Raw genomic sequence first — 17,479 nt, 5'->3', positions numbered from 1 at the left:
TGGCATTTTCCTCGTGTGCCATGTGACACCAAAATGCAGGTGAATGCACATGCCTGCTTTTGCAGTGATTTATTCGCTGTATATTAGCTATAAAAAATATACAAAGCTCAAGACTGTGAAGAATGAAGATAAAAATCTCAGCATGAGTCAAAACTCCCATATTCTTTGATGAGACTGGTGAATATTCCACCAGAGCAGCAATTAAAGCCATAATAAGGCACATCAAGCATTCAAAGCCTTATAGCCACAAAAAATTCCAAGGCTATGGGAAAGTCATGTTTGTTTCTTTCCATCTTGGCCTACATTTTATTCATAATTCACTCCAATGCTTCATAAAGGCTTTCAACTCCACTTCCAGCAGACACGCCTGCATGCAAAAAACATAAACCTAAGAGGCAGCATGAGTGATCTGATCTGCTTTAATATCAAGCTATCAGCACGTCTGACTCTCTCCCATTGCTGACATTTAAAGTTAATCTACCTTAGCTTTTCTGATGTCAGTGCAAAAGGGACCCAAAAGAGCAGACTCAGTATAGAAATAACCAAAGAGAATAATATTTTTTTCCTTCTTTAGCTCTTATTAAAAATACTCTGGAGTATTTTTCCTATCAGGAGAAATTCTATAACACATAAAAATTATTTTATCTTTAATCATCAGTTTACTACACTATCACTATACTGCCTACACATTGGAAGACACACAACTTCTTTCGTGGACATATCTTTCAGATTATTAAATATATTTCAGACTAAGAAATATAAAAAATACCTGCTTTGAAACAAAGAAAACAGCAGTGCAAGACAGCTCTCAGAGTGCCATTGGCTAAAGCAACATGTCCACCCAATTATAATTTGTGATTAAAACAATGTAAAAGAGGCCAACTTATTGACTGACATCAAAGAGAAGCAATTGTTAAGTCTGAGAGGTATTCTTGTTGCCAGGAAACATTCTATGTGTATTATGAATAAAGACTCCCTCTGATTATCCCCAGTACCATACAAAAAAATAAGAGTAATTATTCAAAATCTGGTTGCATTTTATATTAAGAATCCAAAGAATTTATTCCTGAATTAAGCAGTAAGTCCACCAGTAACAATCCCACTCCTAAATACACATCCCAAAGCAAAAATACATAAGAACCCACAGTGCAATTAAGAAACCAAATTCCAGATTACACTAGAATTGAGTCACTTAGAAATAGCAGCTCTATTCTTTAAGACTCCACCATATATTGAGTTTTAATCCCTTAAGTGTCTCCTGTGTAGTGTTGCAGAAAAATGTAACAGAGGAAAAAAATTGGAGTCTTTGCTCTGGCAGAAATAAGCCATTATACAGCCTAAATATTAATTAGAATAAACACTGTTTTGATTTTTATTTCACAATACCTGATGGTTTTCTGCCCAAGCATCAGTCACATTGCACACATTTGCTTTACGGTGTATGATTGTAACTAAATCCACCTCATTTAATCATTCCAATAAATCTGCACCTCAGTGGAAACCACTAAATGAGATGTTAATAGCACACTAAATATACCTGTTAGACAGATTGTACATGTAAAATATGAAAGTACAGTGAACAGTATTTGCACTTGATTAAGTGCTAGGCTTCTGTTCATTCTCCATGAAAAAGATTAGCAAACACACCTTGTCCATGTTTCTGAGGAACTCCTTTTCTTTAGCATCTGAATATGTTCAAGGCCACTTCTATCTTTCTGACAGTATATAAGGATGTCTGTGGGTAGAATTTATGCTTTAGAACAAACATTTTCAACAAAATACCAAGAGTTAGGACAAGGCTTGTATACCGACTACATCTAAATCTCCTTGTAAAAGGAAAACAACTCATTGCAACAAAACCTGGGGGGCAACTTGCACATTGTTCCTGGTAAAGTATGATGGGTGGGGGCTTATTTAAGCCATTTCATCCTAAATGCTATCAATTACTTGAAGAAACCTTATGATGCATCCTTGGTTCTTTTGTTTGGCTTCAGTGTGTGGTACAGGGCACAAGCTCAAGGCTAAACTCTGCTAAGCTGCAGGACTGTACATCCCACAGCAAGTGTTCCCTGCCTGCCCTCTCACTGAGGCACAGGAGACTGTGGGGCACAAAGTCTTCTATGTTTTACACAAATGGCACATATTACTTCAGCATGGCACTGCCACAGCATGTGGTGCAAGGCTGCCAAGCAGAACTGGAACTTAGCAGGACAAAAAGCAGAGAAAGACATTTTCCCCTGATAGATTTTCCAGCCTCCCAGATTCAAGCCCTGTCAAGATTACACACAGAAACACTGCAACAAAACACAGACCAAGAGCCTCTAAGGTCTAAAAATGGTATTTATATCTGTATTCACTACCCCTGGTTCTTCAGCTGAAGCCATGACAGTGAGTTTTACTCATTTTATAGATGCCAGTGTTTTATGTTCACACACACAATCCTGTCTATGGGTGAGGAGTTATTCACACACCTGGTTGTCCCAGGAACCCCAAACTGGAAACTGGAACTTTCCTCTAGCTGCTGCCACAAAGCACTGACTCCCCACGAGGTCCATCCTGACAGGCACACTTCAAAGTACCATGCTGTACCAAGTAGGCACCATTTGCCCACCACAGCTCTTTTTAACTGGAGCACTCAGTTGCTAAACCAATTTTGATCACCTTTCCCTTCCACCTGAAGTGCAGCCTTAATGCTGCACTATTACATCCTGTCCTGAAGCTTAGTGAAATTGCTCCAGTTGTCCTTATTCTACCCCCACCTATGAATTCTAAAATTCATTCAGAGAATTCAAGTAGAAGGGCATGACATGTCTTCCAGCACCCACCTATAACATTTTCTATGTCCCAAATCACTCCTACTTCTTTTTATTTTTTCCCAAGTTTCCTTCAGAGAAAAAAGCCATTTAACAAATCTGTAGAATCAGAATCTCTCTCTATTCAAGTAGTTATACCTCCGTCCTCTGCTTTTGATGCTGTAATTTCTTCCAGGATCTCTGCTTTCCTTACCATTTTCTGAAGAAATCCTGATATATAATCTACCTGATTGTGGGTCCATTGCTCTGTCCAGTTTACTGATGGTGATGGTACAGCATTCTCCTGCCTTGTCATTTTAGCTCACCTCAGCTTCATTCTGCTCTCATCTCTCACCCAAATTTCAGGGTCTGCCTGAGATGCTGAAGTTTGCTTCTTAAAGTGAAATTGAGAGTATCCACAGGAAATCTTGTCTCTAGTTTATTGTCTCACTGTCTACATATAAATAACTCTGTGTTCGTAGAGTTTTTATTGCATTCATCTCCACTTCTCTTTCCATTTTCAGTGTCACTTAAACTATGGCAGTATCTCTTAATGCTGAAGCCCCTGCAAGTCTTGGTCTGTGCCCTTTCTGCACCATCCTCCTCCTTGACCATTTCCACATCTTTGACACAATCTGGTCTTTAATTAAACAGCCAGTGTCCTGCATTTACAGTAATACAGTTCCTTATGCACAAGATCTTTTGCTAGTCAAAATGTGTGATTGTCTGATTATACAGGTTTGGGGGTTTTTTATATATTCTATTTCCTCTTAAATATCTGGGGTTTGTTTGGTTTGTTGGTTTTTTTTTTCCCATAAATCCCCAGCAATCATTATATTCATGTCCATATTACTTCTGCTCCTTTTTATTTCTCTGTGCTTTTCACAAAAATGGCAAACAACACAAATTCCTGCCAGAGTAATTGAGTTGTATTTGCCAGTAGCCCACAATACAATTTAATTCAACTACATATGTATTCTTTTCTAAAACAAATATAACAGTATCCTGGGTTTTTTATAAAGACTATCAGTGTCTTATTCACTAAATCCAAAGAGGATCATTACTCTGTTTTTACTTTTTATAACACTGCTAAAATAAATTGTTGAAATGGAATGCAGAATCATGCACAAAGTCAGTCCTTTTCTCTCATCATAAAACCATCATTTTTGCGTTTATGGTTTTGCTGAACAATATTAATAAGATTTCCTACTGAACCACGGAGATCTATTATTTCAGGAGTAGTTGGAACCACTGTCTTGTGTGTGTACACATCTCCAACATGTAAACATTTATAAAGCACTTGCAGGTGTCTCAAGGAGAATAGAAACATTTATCTTATCTTCAGGTGGTATTACAGCAAACATATCACCTTGACTTTTATCTATGTTTTTCCAATCTGTGTTGCCTGAAGATAAAGCCCTAAAATACGACAAGCCAACAGCAGTTTATAGCTGTCCTGACATGCTCACACCTTTTTCCTTGTGCCAGCATTTGTGCAAGGAAACCCTGTGGCAGGTAAGGGACCACTGTGGAGCTTAGTAAAAAAGAGGCAGAAGTGGTGTTTCTGCTATCATGGGCAAAAGGGGAACATTTCTTCAATTAGCATCCAAACTTGTGAAAACCTCATGGAACCACAGAACCACAGGCTCAGAAAACCAAACCCAGTACTTCATATTGCATGTTTTATAATTCACTAAAATGCAGATGACTCTAATAGTATCTTGTTAGCAGTAATGACTATTCCATGCAGTGCTGGATTATTCTTGTCCTTGGTGACTTCAATAACTATTAGACTGCAAACCCCTTTCTATACTCTCCAGTTGTCTTTCCAATTTATGCTTCCTAGTCAGAATATAAGAACACATATCCCTGGATTTCCATGCATACCTATCTCAAAAAGGCAACTGTCACTACACCTGCATGTGCAATTCAAGGCATACTAAACATATATATCTATATATACATATATATATAGATATATATACACACAATATGTAATATTTCTATATACAAAAATATATATTTTAGTAGCTCAGGTTGCAATAGAACTTTGAGAGTAGAAACATTATCGCATTTCTTTAGTGCCATTTCATTACTACAACGTTAATGGATTAATAAATGTGCAGTAGGAGTTTCACTTCGAGTTTTTGGCACATTAAAGGTATGCAAATGAAGAAAACCAGTGAGAAAACATAGATTTTATGAACTAATCCAAACATCCCAATTTCAAATAAATATAAATATAAATATAAATATAAATATAAATATAAATATAAATATAAATATAAATATAAATATAAATATAAATATAAATATAAATATAAATATAATTACAGTCAGGCTGTTTAGTACCCAGGCTTCTCTGAAACTCAGGTTGTCTGTGCTGCAGTTGATATTTACTGTAATCCAAGAGTACAGTGAGTTTCTCCCTGGTACCACCTGTTGATCTTCAATTCAGACAGGCCAAGGTTTTTTAACTTGCCCAACACTTCCAGTACATTTTTCTATTCTTTATTCAATCCTTAACTAACCATTTTAGTTTTAAGTGCAGGGGTGTTCTGGCATTGGTGGAAAGTACCCAGATAAAAGTCCTATCAAAACCAATCTGATGGTTGCTAATTCAGCAGCTGACAGGACAATCTTGGTGAAGGACTTCAGCTTGAAACAGGAATGACATCAAAGCTCATTGTCCTTTAAGGAATTGTTTGGCCCATTTACAAGAGTCTGAAAAATTAATATTCAGCCTCCTGTGCCCAAAATTGTACAGAACATTTTATCCAGTACATTCCTCAGTTTCAATTGTTGTCATTAAAAAAAAATAAAAATTCAGTTTTCTATAACTGTAATTCTGTTCAGGAAGTATGAAAACCCAGAAAAGACAAGAATCAGCTTTTTCTGAGACAAATATAATTCATAAATGCATGAGTTACAACTCAGTAGTACTTCAAGACAGAGCCCTCACCAATCCAACCCTCCTCTGTCCTTTCATGAGATATTTCCTTCTCTCTCTACCGAAAGAAAAACATAAAACCAATGCTAAATAAAGGACATGCCATAAATGAATACTTCACAGTAAGCATGGCTGGCTATCATGATTTCTTGTTTACAAAACTAAGAAATCTTCAAAATACACATTTAAAGATTTATATGTTAAAAAAAAAGTCATGATTCTGATGCAACTAGTCAAATAACAACCACATGATGCTAGCATAAAATACAATTATCCTAATTTGAAATGCATCTCATTAAAACTTAAAAGCCAAAGGTGACAGCACAGAGCATCCAGATTTTATAAAAGATGAACACCACTCAAAAGCTGAATTACACTAGCTCAAATGACAGTATTCAGTGCAGCAAATATAAAGTTCTTTTCTCCTTCCATTCCAAAAATATTCCTTCTTCCTAAGAAGTCAAGCACAAACCAATTCCCATCATTTGCCAGAGGATGTCCCAAAGCACGGCCCTGCAAAATGCAGCCCTGCTAAGTTCCCAGAGTGCAGGTGAGTGGCAGCAGATGTGACAAATCACAACGTGGCAGGTGTGTGGTGTCCCCACGGGGACAGACTCACCTCGGCAGATGGTCCCGTTGCCCACGTAGCCGGGCTTGCAGGTGCAGCTGTGGCCCCTGATGGTGTTGGTGCAGATTGCATTCTCATCACACTTGTGCTGCCCACTGCCACACTCATCGTGCTCTAAGTGGGGAGGGGGAAGAGGGAAAAAAACAAAAAACAATTTACAAGATGCATTTGCAACAATTTACAAGATTTGTTTTATTTATGTTTTATGTGAAAAACGCCAATCACTTGTTTTTAAAATGTTACAAGTTTAATAGTAATAAAATGGTTATAAAAATCGTAATACAATTAGAGTAATAATAATTTGGACAATTTGGATTAGGACAATATGAGACAATAGAGACAAAGAGTTATGGACAGTCCGGGTACCTTTTCTGGGCAGCACGAGCCTGAAAAAGGCCCCACGTTAACAGAGGATTAACCCTTAAAAACAGCAGCCTGTTGCATATTCATACACCTCATCCATGATGCATAAATTCCATTCAAACACAGGATTCTGTCTGGGCACTGTCAGCTTCTTCCTCTCAATCCTGACAGCACCTTCGAGGCGGGAAGAAGTTCGTTTCTTCTGATAATGGGGCAATAAATTCTCTTTCTCTGAAAGATTCAGGTGTCCTGTGGCTGCTATCTCAGTGCGAGTCCTTTCTTTACAAAAAGTATCCTACATAGCACAGTTTCTATTTGAACATTGTGTTATAACCTAAAACTATATTTACCACACTACTTAAAAGAATTAATACAGCATCACTTTCTAACACAACACTTATAATATTCATTTTAATATTTGTGAAAAGCCAGTCATAAGATACATGCATTTTTCACATTTTATGTTTTATGTTTTTCTTTTCATGAGTTTTGCAGTGAGCTGATGTGGCATTTGGAAACCAATGGGAGAAGAAGCAGGATGCTGCAGTGGCTGAGTGCTGGGGGCTTGGCATGGGAGTCAGCTATGGGCTTGCTGCTGTTCAGGAATCCAGTATGAGCATGGCAACAGGAGATTATTTAGGGTTAAAAACAGAAACAAAAAAAGAATGGGTGAGGAGGCAAAGTAGGGCTGTGACAAAAAGCTATGAAGAAGATTATCAGGGAAGAATATCTGCTGTGAAGATTAACCTTTACATCACTGTCCATCACCAGCAGCACTGATCACAAATACAAGCTAAGTAACACAAGAGGGGCCCTACCAGCCTGCCCTTTAACTACACAGTTCAGCTGTCACAACTGCTTGCTCTAATTCATATAGAACTGACTCTTGCTCTGATAGCATGTAGTAACATTTCACATTTTTAGAGCACCAATCATACCATGGAGCCTCAAAGAGGCTCCCAGACAAACAGGCCACATTCTGCTTTCATCCAGCAACTCCAGCTGCTACCCAGAGCCAAATTTGCTACAGCTGCTGCACTTCAATCTCCTGCTGCCTTTTTGTTCTTGTAGAGCACCAGTTAGAGGTGATGAGCTACCTGACCCCAAAGCTCTCTGCTTCTTCCTGCAATTACAAGGAGCTTCCCTCATATAGGATTGCACAAAGAAAGTCTGAATATTTTACACTTTTGCACCGGTGCCTTTACAGTTTTCTTCAGCGGAACCAAAAGAATGCAATGACTTTTCTTAAAACCACATTAAAAAATCAGAATCTGGAACCCTTCTTTGTAGCCTTCATTTATGCAACTGCAATCATGGGGTTGATATCCATATGCTGAGAGGTAAAAGCTGTGCTTTCCTGGAATTGGGATTTGCTTAAGCTTTTTACCAGTGCATCAAGGTGTTCAAAGGACTAGAGACTAAGCCTGGCCTTCTACAGATCACAGAGAGGCAGTGCCTCAAAAACACGAGCAAAATACTCATTTTTGCAGACTAAACTGAGCCCTTTGGAAGAGTCTCTCCATTGAGAAGAGCAGCATCACAGGCTCTGACAGGCTGCAATTAACCTCTGCAATGCTCTCACTCTGCCACAGTAAAAAAGAACAACAGGCAGTTTCAAGATCATTCAAGACATGTAAGATTTGAATGGTGAATTCTAAAGAATCCACTAAACCAAATACTTCTGGAACACTGTTGATAACTATTTGCAGAACATATATCCAACATGTTTTCCATTTTTCAAATACATTTGACAGCAAAATGATATGGATTGCAAGTATTTTCTCTTAAATACCATCAAAGCAATATATCAGCCTCTCACTCTTCGCTTTTAGCAAGAAACACACACAGTCTCACATGTGCCTGGCTTCAGCTGATAAACTCAGGCTTGAATTTATACTTGTTAGTTTATGTTGGTCCCTAGCTCTGCTTAGTAATTCACTGCAGCTTCTTGCATATTCAGAATGCCAGGGTTCTCCAAGGGCTGCCTGTTCTCCCCTTCATCTTTAAGGAAACTGTACCACAGGCTGATTCTTTGCTGCTTTGGTCTCATGGTGCTCAGGCTGCTGGGTCAGACACAAAAAGGATCAAGCTATCCTCCAAGGAGGCATTCTACAGCTGCTGAAGCTGAGTTATGCTTTCTTTTAAAAGAGACACTCTCTCCATAATCTCTCCCTACTTCTATTGCCTTGAGCTTTCCTGGGTCAGTATTCTCTGTAATGAGCATGCATTTGCAATAGGCCCATGTGTGTACACAAGATCATTCCTACTCCAACAATTGCCAAAATTAGTCTGTTACTTTCTCAGCACTTCAAGTATAAATAAAGACTTCACAGTGGTACCAGATGTGTTTTTTCCAAAATACACAGGAGAGGATGAGTCTGCTATGTTGTTCTAGGACTCTGACAATGTAAATCACCATTTAGCATTTCTGCAGATATACAGACGCTGGAAATGTCAAAAGATTTAGCACTGACAGAGCAGCTATCCCACAGTAATATTTTGTAAACAAGAGGTCAGTTTTATCAAAGCTGATATAATTTAAAGAGTCAGCAACAAATCTGAACATGGGAACCTGCCCTTCATGAGACACCCTGACACTGCTAGCACAAGGAGGACTAAGGGAACTTCATCTGCATGAGAATCCCAAGATTTCTTAGCAGCAATATGGCTGCAAGGATGGGAACTTCAAATGAAGTTTTCCCTGGAGTAGAGATGTCTATAGCTGATGTTGCTACAGGCCTAATAAGAATGAGAAAGCATTGATTTCCTGCCAAGGTACAAAATTCTTTTCATCCAGATGAAAAATCCTTAAGAATATCCCAGTACTACGTTTTCCTGGGTTTTATGTGCCCTCACAGGAGCTCATCTTTTGGAACATTTGTGTGATCACAATGGGAAGGGAGCATGGAAATGCTCATGCTCTGCTTAAACTGAAATAAAATTGTGACTAATTTGCAAAGAACATTGCTTTCATACACACACTGCTTTCCAAAAATCCCCATTCCAGCACATCAAACAGAGCCTGCTTTTGCTTTAATGTTACAGTAAATACTGCCTAGGCACCAAACAAAACTGGCAGAGAAGGACCCTGCACAGCAAGAGAAAGGAGTCACAAACAGCATCATTCCAAAGCACCAAAGAGGGCAGAGGCAAGACAAACAGCCCAAAGTTGTCTTGTTCTGACTATTCCCCTTGTAGCTGGCAATGAGAAGCACAAGAAAGGGACTCTAGCAAACGAAAACAAAAGCAACTTTTAGTTTCTTATGCACACATATATATGTATATGTAAACAAATGAGCTGCCATGCTCAGGAATGACACTGTCACCATGAATTTGACTGAAGTCATCCATCTCCCTGAGTTCTATTTGCTATACAATACACACTAAATGAGTTCATGATCAAAGATGAACAGATCAAAAGAACAGGCTTACTGAAAAGGACAGAGTTCCTCGGCCCAACTCTCATTCAGCTGGATTATTAATGCTCATTTCAAGAACAGCTACCACTGCTGATGAACAGCCACAGCAGCAGCACCATTCTTTTCTTACAGGCAAGTTAATTTGTTTATGAAATCTCTGTGAACTGCCTTCAACATCAGCATTTCTGTTACTCAGGATGGTTGCATCTATTTCAGGCTTTATGGCAAAGCCACAAGCTCAGTTAGTTTATTAAGCCTTTTTCCCTCTTCTCTATAAAACAAGGATATTACAAGATTTTGCTTTTTACCTAGCATTTATCTTTCTTCTGAAATCCTCAATAGTGAAGGTTTTTCAGAAAATTAAAGGATATCAATCTTCTATAGCAAAAAAAGGGAAGAGTCAAATGTCCACTGCTCATTTCCTTTGTATTTTATTTATTCTCCCTGTAAGTAGAGATGAGGGATGGAAGGATACATCATCTCTGACACTTCAACTCTCCTGGCCATATTTCCTACCCACCAAGCTACTGCTAAGGCCAGAAAAATACACATGTAAGCTTAATATTTTCTTTCTGGACAAAAACTGCCTAACATTTTCAAAAGCTTTCATGAACTTTTCCAAAATGTTACAGAGGATCTTCTGAGAATTTTCTGAGTTCAACACCTAGGTCAGGCTATCTTGGGAAGAAATGGAGTTCATTTCTCCTTTAGCCTTCACCTGAGAATGGCCATCCAAAAGCCTTTATAAGAAATTAATGCCTCCAAAAGCATTTCTAAGAAATCAATCATCCTTTTACTAAAACACACCATGTTGTATGATTCTATACATCACCTTGGAAGTCTACACCAGCAGTATCACAGCTCTGATGTTTCTGTGTGGGTAGTTTTACACCAACACATGCACAGCTGGAGAAGACAAGTATTATAGTTACCTCTGCTTTGTTCAGAAGCAGCCTAGTCCAAGTTTATCTGGACAGTGACAGAATTCATTTCAGTACTACATGGTCTTAGAGAGGTAACCATCACATAAAAAGTGGAGTTAATTCACCAGAAAATAGCTTCCAGTAACTGGTGAAGGATTGTACATCCTGTTACGATGTACAAGGCATCCCACAGGCAGCAGAGAACCCCAATGAACCAAACACAGCCTGGACTGAGCATGCTGAGAGCAGAGAACCCCAATGAACCAAACACAGCCTGGTCTGAGCATGCTGAGAGCAGAGAAACCCCAATGAACCAAACACAGCCTGGTCTGAGCATGCTGAGAGCAGAGAACCCCAATGAACCAAACACAGCCTGGACTGAGCATGCTGAGAGCAGAGAAACCCCAATGAACCAAACACAGCCTGGTCTGAGCATGCTGAGAGCAGAGAAACCCCAATGAACCAAACACAGCCTGGTCTGAGCATGCTGAGAGCAGAGAACCCCAATGAACCAAACACAGCCTGGACTGAGCATGCTGAGAGCAGAGCACACCCAGCAGCTCCTCAGGGTCAGCACAGTGGGCAAACCCTTCCCATGGAAGATATGAGGACATGAAATTAGTAAGAAATTGCTGAAACAAGCACAATGACCAGGCTGCCAAGACAGCTGTGACTGTTGCTGTCATATTTTCTGGAAAATTCCCTTTGCAAGGATTTCTCTCCTGGGAAGCTGAGAAGCCTCAGAGAAAAAGGAAAACAATATTATCTCATTTGCTTCTGCTGTGTTTTGCTGCTTTGGAATGTGGCTGGAGATTGTTTATCCAACAGGTGCATCTTTGATCGTTTTCATGTGAATTGTTTTGTCTCAATGGCCAATCACCATCAGCTGTGTCAGACTCTGAGGAGTCAGACACGAGTTTTTGTTAATATCTTGTTAAACCTTCTGTCTGTATCCTTTCACTATTCTTTAGTATAGTCTTAGTATAGCATTGTATAATATAATAAATATAATAATATAATATCATATCATATATAACGTAACATAATAATATAATAATAAATTAGCCTCCTAAGAACATGGAGTCAGATTCACTCTTTCCTTCCAACAACAGGGACCCCAGAAGACACCTGATGTGACCACTCTGCGTCCCCCTCAAGTGTGTGCTGAAGGAGATGGACCCAAACCAGGCAGGGAGCCCAGCACACCAACCCTTGCCATGCACTTGTTCAAACCAACAAATGAGCCACACCTGGGGCACAAGGAGAGCAGAACACAAGTTCCAACAGGAGAACTGCTGTGAAAGGTCAAGGCTCCCCACCAGCTGTACCAGCTCCCCCTTCAGCAGCAGCAGCAGCAGACCATTCAACCACGCTGTGCAATCACTTGTTTAAATTTCAACTAAACTTTCAGCTGTCCTCAAAACACAAGGCTAAGGAAGTTAACCCAGACCCGGCTGGAGCAGCTCCTGCACACCTCAAATAAGTTCTCATTCCAGCTGCTGGTGGCTGATCACTTGGGTGTGAAGTATAAATTGAAATATTCAAACAAGGACAAAAAAAAAGTCAACAACCTTCATGTACACATATTTCTGTCACATCCTTTTTACCACAACTTTTCCAGACTAATCTCTGTCTGGAAGGAACCACAAAAATACTTATGTTTCGTGGTACTTAAAAAATTCCTTCTTTTGTGGGCTAAACTGAACTGGAAGAATGCAGGAGGAAAAGCAGTGGGGGCAGAAGAAAAGGTGCCAGACAAAGGTTTTGCTTGCCTGAGGTAATACATTCTGCATAAAGCCACCCACATGACACTGCTAAACTGATTGTAAGTAAAAACAACCACAAAAAAATAATTGTGAACACATGCAAGGTACAAAAAAGGATCTGTCATGTAATTATGAAAGCAAATGGAAATATATCTAAACAAACATATAAACAATTCCAAAAAAATGCTAATTTTCTCCCTTCATATGTACATGAAATGCAGTGTTTGTGAAGAGCTCTAGGCAGCTCTAACAATTAACATCAGAAGCATCAGTCAAAAATAACACAGTTCTACACTTTTGAAGTTCTGGGTACTATAAATACCCACATTCTTACGAAAGAGATCTTTTCAATAAAATAATTTCCTATCCATTATCTAGGAGGAATATGGCCTTTGCTTATATTCTGTTTGTATATTCTTTTAATGCATTTTCCAGAAGTACCACAGAATTTATGGGATGCCTCTACTTTCCCATGTTGAAAGACACAACAGTGTCAGCACTTACTAGATTTGTATGGGCTATAAAGGCAGCATCTAGACAACTTTAGCTTTCTCCTTATTTTTTTTTCTGTGCATGCTTGGAATAACTCTAGAATTTGTACTGTTTGTGCTTTGTCTAAAATATTGAATTGAAAATTAGAACCCTACGTTGAAAATATACAGCAAAAACACATAGTGAAGATAAGAATCTTTTGGTCAAGAGTCATAAAATCAGGATAGCTTTCCTTTGTGCAAAAGGATAAAGGATTTCAAACCTATAATTTCTACAAGATATACTTAACACAGGATTTATTTTTAAGCAAGAATGCTGAAATTTTTATCTTCATTTTCTTTAAATAAAGATGCTCTTCAAAAAAAGATGGGATGGAATTATAGGAGACATTCCATTGTAGGGTCTTTCACTATAGCTACTTTCACTTCTCATTACAAGAAAAGGCCCCAATTTAAACTTGCTTACAAGATGGAAACAATTTTCTTATTGTAAGAATTCTCTTTCATTACTTCCTCAAAGCTTCATACTTCAATAATACAGCATTCATCTTTGGAATACACTCTGCAAAGATTCTGACTATCCATTTATTAATATTTTCATAGCACTGAAAAGAAATCTAAGTTGTTCTCTAAATTGTTGAGACAACAGCCAGCTTGTGGGGTGTAGAACCACAAATTCAGCAAACATTTCTATGACCAAGAGATTTAAGAGAGACAACTCACAGAACAGCAAGGTCATTGGATGCCACCACTTTTTATTAATACAGATACCATTTGTATAGAGTACATGGCCTAATGTAAAATTAATTATCTGGCAGCCATTAAGCAATGCTCATTGAAAACTCAGAAAGGAGAAAGCCAACTCTCCAAATACTTCTAAAAAGCCAATACTTCTAAAAAACTAATTCTTTGTTGCATGTCATTAGAATTCTATGTAATAACTAAGGCTTTTAAAATGATAGATTAAAAAAAATTAATTTAGGCAGAATTGTGGACTTAGTGGAATCAGGATTTCAGCTCATAAGAAGCTGTGATGAAACAAAAGAAACAGCTTTTAAACAGATTGAATAAAAGGAAGCTTTATTCTGAACACACAGGAAGAATGTCCCACAGAAAACCAAGGCAATTAGAAACAAGATGCATACATCAAACAAGAAATTACATGGGAGATAGATGGTAAGCTGGTGAATGATAATAGCTATTTGTGAATTCAGGAAACTCTGGGTAAAAAACCAAAATCAAATGTGTTTTTCTACTCATGAGAATCAAAGAAAGAAATTATTTTATCTATACCCATTCCCAACTTCAGCATCCAAGCTTACCCTGACCCTGCCCATTTCCACAAGGAAACGGAAGAAGGAACAGGGTGCAGAACAGAAAAGTCCCACTTCTTCCTTCTTCCCACTGTTTCCTTCTGCAACTCTATCCCTATGAGCACTTAAACATCCAAAATGCTGGCTGAAGTTGTAACAAGAAAAAATTAATTTTTTAATTTTTTTTTTACATTACTCTCCTGTAATAAGAAAAAAGTAATTTATATTTCAGCCAGAAAAAGCTTTTCTAATTGATAGGGCATCCTAAAGAGTATTCACATTGAGAAAGATGAAGATGTCACCAGTCTGTCACCAGACCATAAAGTACCCCCTTTGCCATTCTTTTAATAAGAAACTAAAATGCCTTTGCAATTTATGACACAACAAACACCTTCTGGTGTTAAACATGAAATTATTTAGACTACATTCTAAAGAGTAGACACATGCTACTCTTGGGTAATTAGGAAGAAATAGTGGGATTTAATTTGAATATAAAATTCCAAACGTGCCTGCAGTTGCCTCTTGGAATCAAAGTCCTTCTACAACCTGAAGGAAATTGCACTCTACCACACCCCCTCTTGCCCTGAAGTTCTCCATGAGATCACTCAGTCTGGGAGATGGGCAGGCCAGAGGCACACACAGGATTCAAGACACCAGAACATCATGAATTTATACAACAGCATAATAATATTTATCAAGCTGTTCTCAATGCCTTTCCCAAAGGATCTCACTGTTCTGCTCAGCTCTGACCACAACTGAGCAATGAGCTGACACTTTCAGTATCTCTTCTCTGAATGGTAATGGCTAATTTAGAACATTTGTGTATGCAGCTATTCTTTCCCCCTCAAGGAAAGGTATTTTATACTTGATCCTCTGTTCTGCCTCACTACTTTATAAAAACAACTGCCAATAGTACCCATTTGAATTTCCATGAGATGAGTTCACTGAGCAGTGAAGAAATTCTAAAATGTTGTAATAAAAAAGTTTATTTTTGACTAAATCAAGATGAATAATAGGTAGCCTTGCTTACAGCAACACTGCATTTGTTTTCTGCAAGAGGAGAAGGAAAAAACCATTGATCTCTTGCTAGCACACTATAAAATATTTGCACATATACCTTAAATGCCTATATAACGTTTTGTAAGGAAGTGAGAAGAGAGACATTTGGTTTTACTGTTTTCTGAATACAATCATAAAAAAGAAAACAAGAAATCAAAGAAGTGGAAAAGCTGAAGAAGTGGAAATCTTGAAAATCCTGTTTTAGATTTAGGGACACATTTCACCCCAATCAGAAGCTCACCAAGGTTAAAGAAAAACAGCACTGTACAAACTAGATCAAATCTCTGAAAATGCAAGAATCACTGGAAGTGTACATGGTTGTTTTATCTTTATACTTACATATTATTTCCCTAGTCTTTGAAGTGCATTTAGATTGAGTAGACATGTCAAATTAGTAAATAATATTTAAATTATCAAAACCAGCTTATAAATTATTATGTGAAGAGTCACAGTATAAAGGGTAATCCTTTGCATTGAATTTTCATGCCCTTTATAATATCATTTAGTATATATATATATATAATAGTATATAGTATCATTTTAGTATATAGTATAATACAGTATATATAGTATATATATTATATATACTATATATACTATATATTATATAGTATAATATAGTATATAGTATAATTAGTACATATATATATATATAATATCAATTAGTAATATTGATATACACAGAAATTTCAAAACAGATCCTTATCAGAGGCTGATAATAAAATGGCAATCTGCATGACATACTCAACTGGATACTCTGCTGCAGTTTTGTGGACTTATTTTTGAAAGCCAGATTATTCATGTCATTAGCAATGTGCATCTTTAACTCTCAAACTTGCCAGCAAACTTTGAGCCCAATTGTGGAGACAAGTATTGGATGCAATTCAGACAGGATCTACACAAAATATTCATTACAAGAGTTTCAAGAGCTGCATATTGCATACTTAGAGGTGCAAACAAAAAATTCCATAAGGGAGAAACCACACTTCATTGTCAAAAAAATCCTGTGTTAGCTTTTTGATGGCAAATCCTGCCATCAAAGGAAGGAGCTCTTCTGCAAGAGCAGTTTTGCACTGAGCAAAGAGCTGGCATGTGCAACCACTCAGAGTCTGCAGAGCAAGGCTGAACTCCACAAACACCAGATGATTTTTCAGAACCAAAATTTAGTAAGGATTGCACACAACTACCTTACAGACCCTTAGTAATCCCTAAATTAAATGGTAATAGAACGCATAGGAGCTTCACTTCTGGTCCTACAAGCTCAGAATTAATCTCTCAAATTCTTCCACAGGTTGAAGGAAGTATACAACCTATTGCTCCAATATAAAACCATTTTTAAGACTAAGGGATATCCATTATTAAGACAAAGCCTCGGAGGAACAGGAAATTATTCACAAAGTCAACAAAAATGTGACACTGTACACATGGGAAATGTGTTGAAAAGCAAACAGATATATCCTCATCTGCAAGAACAAAAACATCTAAAAACTGTTTCTCTTTACCAGATTTATGTATCAGAATAACCAGTTTATGCACTGTTACTTCTAGAGATATGCAGTAACCTAGTGTGCATGTCTTTCTCTAATTCACTTATTTATTTACTTAAGAAATCCCAAAGAAATTCCAGATTTCATAAAAGACAAGAAATGGCCTTGAGGTGCAATGTCAGTCAGAGCACACATCCATGTGCTGGGATTCTGTTCTGAGCTCTCCCTCACACACAGTACCTCACACAAGTCATCCTGACAGAATTAGAAAGCAGAACAGTGGTTTTA

At 37.8% G+C, this 17,479-nt stretch overlaps 1 protein-coding gene across 2 annotated transcripts in view; it reads right to left on the bottom strand.

Annotated features, from left to right (window-relative positions):
* The window catches only part of NELL1 (neural EGFL like 1), a 313,642-nt gene that overhangs the window by 117,824 nt on the left and 178,339 nt on the right, over positions 1-17,479 (bottom strand). For both annotated transcript variants that reach the window (XM_036383625.2, XM_036383624.2), the window contains exon 14: positions 6,362-6,484. In XM_036383625.2, coding sequence (XP_036239518.1) covers positions 6,362-6,484 — 123 coding nt within the window. The remainder of the gene's footprint in view (positions 1-6,361; positions 6,485-17,479) is intronic.

This window comes from Molothrus ater, chromosome 6, assembly GCF_012460135.2.
Source record: "Molothrus ater isolate BHLD 08-10-18 breed brown headed cowbird chromosome 6, BPBGC_Mater_1.1, whole genome shotgun sequence".
NCBI classification, from domain to species: Eukaryota; Metazoa; Chordata; class Aves; order Passeriformes; family Icteridae; genus Molothrus; species Molothrus ater.
The sequence above is the reverse complement of the archived record's forward strand: the minus strand, read 5'-3'. Positions and strand labels throughout refer to the sequence as shown.